The sequence below is a fragment of the Alosa sapidissima genome, chromosome 4 (genome assembly GCF_018492685.1).
Source record: "Alosa sapidissima isolate fAloSap1 chromosome 4, fAloSap1.pri, whole genome shotgun sequence".
Lineage (NCBI taxonomy): Eukaryota > Metazoa > Chordata > Actinopteri > Clupeiformes > Clupeidae > Alosa > Alosa sapidissima.
Window position 1 is genome coordinate 35,197,788 of NC_055960.1, and position 7,500 is coordinate 35,205,287.

Below are 7,500 nucleotides of genomic sequence, written 5' to 3' on the forward strand. Positions count from 1 at the left end.
AACTGAAGTGTTTCTTCTGGAGAAATGAAGTGTTCTTCTGGAGAACTGAAGTGTTTCTTCTGGAGAACTGAAGTGTTCTTCTGGAGAACTGAGAGGATGAGGGCAATGAGCTTATTTTCCATCCATCACAGCGTTAGATAAGAGCCTCGCTTGTTTGTTCGCACAATAGCCAGGTCTGATGAGCTCATTTCCCACGTTCCCTCTACAGTTGATCATCTACTTGATCTGCACTGTGCAAGCATACTGTACTAAACTCTTTTAGCTTACTACACTCTTTTAGCATACTACACTCTTTAAAGCATACTACACTCTTTAAGCATACTACACTCTTTTAGCATACTACACTCTTTTAAGTAAGTATAAGTATATATTCTCTTTTGATCCCGTGAGGGAAATTTGGTCTCTGCATTTATCCCAATCCGTGAATTAGTGAAACACACTCAGCACACAGTGAACACACAGTGAGGCTGAAGCACACACTAATCCCGGCACAGTGAGCTGCCTACAACAACAGCGGCGCTCGGGGAGCAGTGAGGCGTTAGGTGCCTTGCTCAAGGGGCACTTCAGCCGTTCCTACTGGTCGGGGTTTCGAACCGGCAACCCTCCGGTTACAAGTCCGAAGCTTTAACCAGTAGGCGACAGCTTTTTTTTAAAAAAAGATCCACTTTTTAGCATACTATACACTTTAAAGCATACTACACTCTTTTAGCATTCTACACTCTTTAAAGCATACTACACTCTATTAAAGCATACTACACTCTTTTAGCATACTACACTCTATTAAAGCATACTACACTCTATTAAAGCATACTACACTCTTTAAAGCATACTACACTCTATTAAAGCATACTACACTCTTTTTCCTTATTCTCTGATAGTAGTTATGCTTTATTTCTCCACTCTGACACTACCATAGACTGTATATACAGTCCTATGGACACTACAGTCTCAACAACGTAGGGAGCACTAATACAGTGTTACACTAGACACACCTATAATTCACATTTTATTTTAATTTGACCACAGTTGTGTTATATCTCCACACTGATTGGGTATTATATTCTGCTGTCTGTTCTTATGTTGTGGGTGTGTGTGTGTATTGTGTGTGTGTGTGTCTGTCTGTGTGCGCGCGTGTGTGGCGTGCGTGGGTGTGTGTCAGGTATAAGATCACGACGGAAAAGCCGACAGGAGCCATAGCCGGGCTGCAGCGGGTTTTGGACGGGCCCATTGAGTGGAGCTACCAGCTGCCCCACCAGTGCCAGCTGTCCGAGTGAGTAGCCATCTATCTATCTATCTATCTATCTAGGCACCTATTACAGTTCTCCCAGTGAGTAGGGCATCTATCTATCTAGGCACCTATTACAGTTCTCCCAGTGCGTAGGGCATCTATCTACCTAGGCACCTATTACAGTTCTCCCAGTGAGTAGGGCCTACTATCGTTGTTATAGTTACCATTCATCCATTGATATGGAACGGCGATTAAACTTTTTTTTTACCAGATCTACTTCAACCTAGACCATGGTATAAATCTATTTATACTAGGCATCTATTACAGTTATCCCAGTGAGTAGGGCATCTATCTGTTTATATTAAGCATATATTACAGTTATCCCAGTGAGTAGGGCATCTATCTGTTTATATTAAGCATATATTACAGTTATCCCAGTGAGTAGGGCATCTAGACATCTATTTCCGTCATTTTCATGTATTTATTCCTGTTTTGTTATTGTTTTGCTTTGATGCAAATGCATGTTTTTGTAGACTGCTTTGGTAGTGTTGTGCACTGCACGTACATGCCAATAAAGCACATGATCAGATCTAGTAACAGAATGGAGTGATGCTGCTGAGTCCACATGTAGAATGAGCCGGTACCTCACACACTCCCCCTGCTGTACAGTCTGTGCATTACACCACACTGCATCATGTAAGGATTTGGTTGATTTCCTTCTTCTCTGTCGGGCTTGCTCTGAATATAAGAGCAACATTCTGTTATTGCTGCTGAATGATATTATGCAGTGATGAATGTGATGATATGCAATGATGAATGTGATGATATGCAGTGATGAATGTGATATGCAGTGATGAATGTGATGATATGCAGTGATGAATGTGATGATATGCAGTGATGAATGTGATGATATGCAGTGATGAATGTGATGATATGCAGTGATGAATTGCATATTACTGTGGTTGATAAATACAAGTCATTGTTGACACTGTAATGAAAAGACAGGCCCATATCCATTAGATGTTATTCATATGCACATATTAAATGTGACGTAAATGGAATTCAGCTCAGGATTTGACTGCAGAAGGTTTTCTTCGTGCAGAAAGAGTGAATGCAGATGGAATTAGAGTCTAACTGGGAAGTGAAGTGACAGACTGATGAACTGAATCGAGTGTATTTGGCTGTAATTGGCTTTAATTGGCTTTAATTGATGTTAATTGCCCTTAATTGAGTGTCATTGGGTGTAACTGAGTGTGGGCACTGTGCCCTGGCAGGGGTCTGAAGGGGCAGATGGTGCCGGTGCTGGCGGGCATCTTGGAGGCCAATCAGGACAAGTGTTGGGGCTTCGACCAGTTTCTGGCCGCCACCACGGACATTCTACACCGCGTCACCGTCCACCTCTTCTCCCTGCAGCAGGCCACCGCACACACCATCTACATCCACTTCTACAACACGTAAGGACACACACACACACACACACTGTCTATATCCACTTTTACAACACGTAAGGACACACACATACACACACACACACACACACACACTACATCACGTACAGTAAGGACAAACACACATACACACACACACACACACACACATACACACACATACACACACACACACACACACTGTCTATATCCACTTCTACAACACGTAAGGACCAGTTCTTTTAAACGGCGTTCGGTAACGACGTTATTTTTTCACTAACGGGGTAATCTAACTAATTACTTTTCCCGTTGTTACAACGCTGTTAACGTTACTGGACGTTAAATGTGGTGCGTTACTATGCACTGATTGAATAAACTGTAGGCCTAATCCGAATGCACCCTGGCTCACAGCTAGTGAGGAGGTGGGTTAATAACGACGTAAGCGATTATGATTGGCTAAGGCAGAGTCATGTTTCATGATAGCCAATCGGAGCCAGTGTTTTTACTGCAACAGCTAAAATAGAGATTCGACGAAACATCAGAGGTCAGGAGCAATCCGAAAAGTTGGCATTTTCAAGGTGGAGATATAAGCACTACTTCAAATTCATCAAGGCAAGAACGTGCATGTAATGTGTGTGTCGTCAAGACTTTGACCACATCCATTGTAAGCAACTCTAATTTAATGAAGCATCTCACACACACATCTAAAGCTAGTGGCCAAAAACACCGATACCTCCACCACAGATGATAGCTCGCCATCCACTAGCAAAGAAGGACTCGGAGCAAAGTCCTCCAAGCAGCAAAAGCTAGATCTTTCTGCCTCACAACAAAAACCTATGACACAGGCTGAAGTCAACCGTAGGTCTGTCGATGTGCAATATCTTGAATTTCTCCTTGGGGATCAATAAAGTATCTATCTATCTATCTATCTATCTATCTATCTATCTATCTATCTATCTATCTATCAAATAAATATGGAAAGTTATGTAGCCTACAAACACCTGTCTGTTCTAGGCTACTTATTTCAACTGGCTGCTCAAAACTGCTCAAAAAATCCAAATTCTTTGACATATAGCAACTTTTTTTTTTTGTAACAGTAATGCAAATAGTTACTTTCCCTGGTAACAAGTTACTCTTATCATAGAGTAATTCAGTTACTAACTCAGTTACTTTTTGGAACAAGTAGTGAGTAACTATAACTAATTACTTTTTTAAAGTAACATTCCCAACACTGGTAAGGACACACACAAACACACACACACACACACTGTCTATATCCACTTCTACAACACGTACAGTAAGGACACACACACACACACACACACACACACACTACATCCACTTCTACAACGCGTACAGTAAGGACACACACACACATACACACACACACACACTACATCCACTTCTACAACGCGTACAGTAAGGACACACACACACACAAATACAAATACAAACACACACACACACACACACATACCGTCTACATCCACTTCAACAACACGTAAAGACACACACACACACTGTGTACATCCACTTCTACAACACGTAAGGACACACACACACACACACACACACACACACACACACACACACACACACACACTACATCCACTTCTACAATGCGTACAGTAAGGACACACACACACACACACACACACACACACACACACACACACACACACACACACACACACACTACATCCACTTCTACAACGCGTACAGTAAGGACACACACACACACACAAATACAAATACAAACACACACACACACACACACATACCGTCTACATCCACTTCAACAACACGTAAAGACACACACACACACTGTGTACATCCACTTCTACAACACGTAAGGACACACACACACACACACACCATCTACATATTACACACACACACACACATGATCTACATCACATAAACACATCACTAATGCGAATGCACCGGTCTTTAGGAGTCCAAATGCTACTTTATGGGATCAGTCTGCTGACATGATATCTATTTATACACTTCATATGGTTGTGCTGATGTCCTCTTATTTATTTGCCTCATAAATAAACGCACGTGCACACACACACACACACACACACACACACACACACACACACCTCCAGCTGTAGAATGTGCTTGTTGTCTCTCTATCTGATCATAACCACTCAGCTGTGTTCTTCCTCCTCTCCTCTTCCTCCTCTCTTCCTCTCCTCTCCCTTCTCCTCTCCTCTCGTCCTACTCCTCCTCTCCTCCTCTCTCCTCTTCCTCCTCTCTTCCTCTTCCTCCTCTCCTCTACTCCTCCTCCTCTCCTCTCTCTCCTCCTCCTCCTCTCTTCCTCTTCCTCCTCTCTTCCTCTTCCTCCTCTCCTCCTCCTCCTCCTCTCCTCTACTCCTCCTCCTCTCCTCTCTCTCCTCCTCCTCCTCTCTTCCTCTTCCTCCTCTCTTCCTCTTCCTCCTCTCCTCTACTCCTCCTTCTCTCCTCTCTCTCCTCTTCCTCCTCTCCTCTCTCTACTCTCACTCCTCCTGCAGGGCGTCCATCTTCTGTGAGGAGGTGCAGGCCCAGACGGGGATGGAGGTGGACCTGCAGAGCTTCCTGTACCAGGGCCACCGCCTGCTCCTGGAGCCAGGCATGAAGGTGGTCAACCTGCCCCCCACCACCCCCCAGAGACCCCTCTTCCTCTTCGGTCGACGCCCCAACAACACCAGGGAGCCCAGGCACCGAGAACGTGAGCGTGTGTGTGTGTGTGTGTGTGCTGGAGAAAGATGCTTTGTGTTGTGCATGTCTGCTGTGTAAAATGCAAACACAAAATGTGAGGTTGTGTTTATTTGGTCTGTGTGTGTGTGTGTGTGTGTGTGTGTGTGTGTGTGTGTGTGGTTAGTAGTAGAATAGTCCCTGAATGAGGCTGTGCTTAGTGTCTCTACAGAAGTGGTTCTGACTAGTCTCTGAACAGCACTATGTATTGAGTGGTGTATTTGGGATCCTTCTAGTGTGTGCTAAGGCCTTGAGATCCTGCTAGTGTGTGTTATGGTCTTTTGTGATATAACCTTGTTGTAGTGTGTGTGTGTGTGTGTGTGTGTGTGTGTGTGTCTATGTGTGTGTGATATAACCATGTTGTAGTGTGTGTGTGTGTGTGTGTGTGTCTATGTGTGTGTGATACTGTATAACCTTGTTGTAGTGTGTGTGTGTGATATAACCTTGTTGTCTTCCACAGCCGAGTCTCAGGTCATCCCCACCAGGTTTGATGTGATGGCAGACTACAGCTTCAGCAAGGTTGGCCACACACACACACACACACACACACAAAAACACACACACTGGAAACACTATTGGGTGTAGTTAGCTTTTCCAGTGTCTGAGTGGAATCTTTTACAGCAGTGTAGGTTTTGGTGAAATGTCTTGGTTGGTTCCACATACAGCTCTTTGTCTGAACCTCTAACTCTATTTACCTCTATTTATCTATTTACTAAGAGTCCAAATTTTTTTTGTAGTAGTATGAGAGACCTTTGTTATCTGGTCTGGTCTGATTACTGAAATCACCTCGTTCATTCTCTCTCTCTCTCTCTCTCTCTCTCTCTCTCTCTCTCTCTCTCTCTCTCTCTCTCTCTCTCTCTCTCTCTCTCTCTCTCTCTCTCTCTCTCTCTCTCTAGACCATGGTGGGAGTGATCCATCAGTACCTGAAACTGACCCGGTCCTTACACATGACCCGGGAACTGATGCTGCAGGGCTTCTACAGCTACATGTCAGTAGTTCATTTGTCCATACGTGTGTCAGTAGTTAATATGTCCACATTTGTGTCAGTAGTTCATTTGTCCATACGTGTGTCAGTAGTTAATTTGTCCATATGTGTGTCAGTAGTTCATGTGTACATATGTGTGTCAGTAGTTCATTTGTCCATACGTGTGTCAGTAGTTCATTTGTCCATACGCGTGTCAGTAGTTCATATGCCCCTAATGCGTGGCAGTAGTTCATATTATGCGTGTCAGTAGTTAATATCTACATATGTCAGTAGTTAATATCTACATGTATATGTCAGTAGTTAATATCTACATGTATATGTCAGTAGTTCATATTTACATATGTGTGTCAGTAGTCCATATTTACATATATGTGTCAGTAGTTAATATCTACATATGTCAGTAGTTCATATCTCAGTGTGTGTGTTAGTACTTCATATCTACATACACATGTCAGTAGTTCATATCTACATGTCAGTAGTTCATATATACATATATGTGTCTGTAGCTCATCTCATTATGTGTGTCAGTAGTGCATATCTATGTACACGTGTCAGTAGTTCATATGAACTACTGACACATGTAATGATATATCAGATACATTAACACAGTACTCCCCCCCCAGAGAGAGCACGCGCGTGGATTGTGAGGCGGCCATCCCAAAGATCTCCATCATCACTGTCAAGCTTCAGAGCTGCCTCAACTTAGAGGACAAGATCTACAGCCTGTGAGTGTGTGTTAAGCACTGTGTGTGTTTGAACATTAGTCCACAGCACAACTTGTGTGTGTGTGTGTGTGTGTGTGTGTGTGTGTGTTTGTTAGTCTTGGAACTTGGATCAATGTTTTCTCTGTCTCCATCAGAAAACTGACAATACACGGTAGGTAGTTTAGCCTAAAGACTCAGTCAAGTTGCCTTTAAGCACTTGCTGTTAGACTGAGATTTCTCTGTGTGTGTGTGTGTGTGTGTGTGTGTGTGTGTGTGTGTGTGTGTGGGTATGTCAGTGTTGCCTTAAAGCACTGTGCTGTTAGGCTGATAAGAATAATCAGTCATTTGTCCTGCCTCTGTTTTCAGGAGCCAGTCTCACAGTAACTTCACTGAGTGCTCGGACAACCAAAGGAG

At 43.3% G+C, this 7,500-nt stretch overlaps 1 protein-coding gene across 1 annotated transcript in view; it reads left to right on the forward strand.

Moving 5' to 3' along the window:
- Positions 1-7,500, forward strand: part of ikbke (inhibitor of nuclear factor kappa B kinase subunit epsilon) — a 25,257-nt gene that overhangs the window by 8,138 nt on the left and 9,619 nt on the right. The window contains 8 exon segments of the mRNA XM_042090210.1: positions 209-245; positions 1,027-1,270; positions 2,503-2,682; positions 5,175-5,371; positions 5,858-5,916; positions 6,294-6,385; positions 7,006-7,107; positions 7,453-7,500. The exon segment at positions 7,453-7,500 is cut by the window's right edge and continues 10 nt beyond it. Of these exon segments, the coding sequence (XP_041946144.1) occupies positions 209-245; positions 1,027-1,270; positions 2,503-2,682; positions 5,175-5,371; positions 5,858-5,916; positions 6,294-6,385; positions 7,006-7,107; positions 7,453-7,500 (959 nt within the window).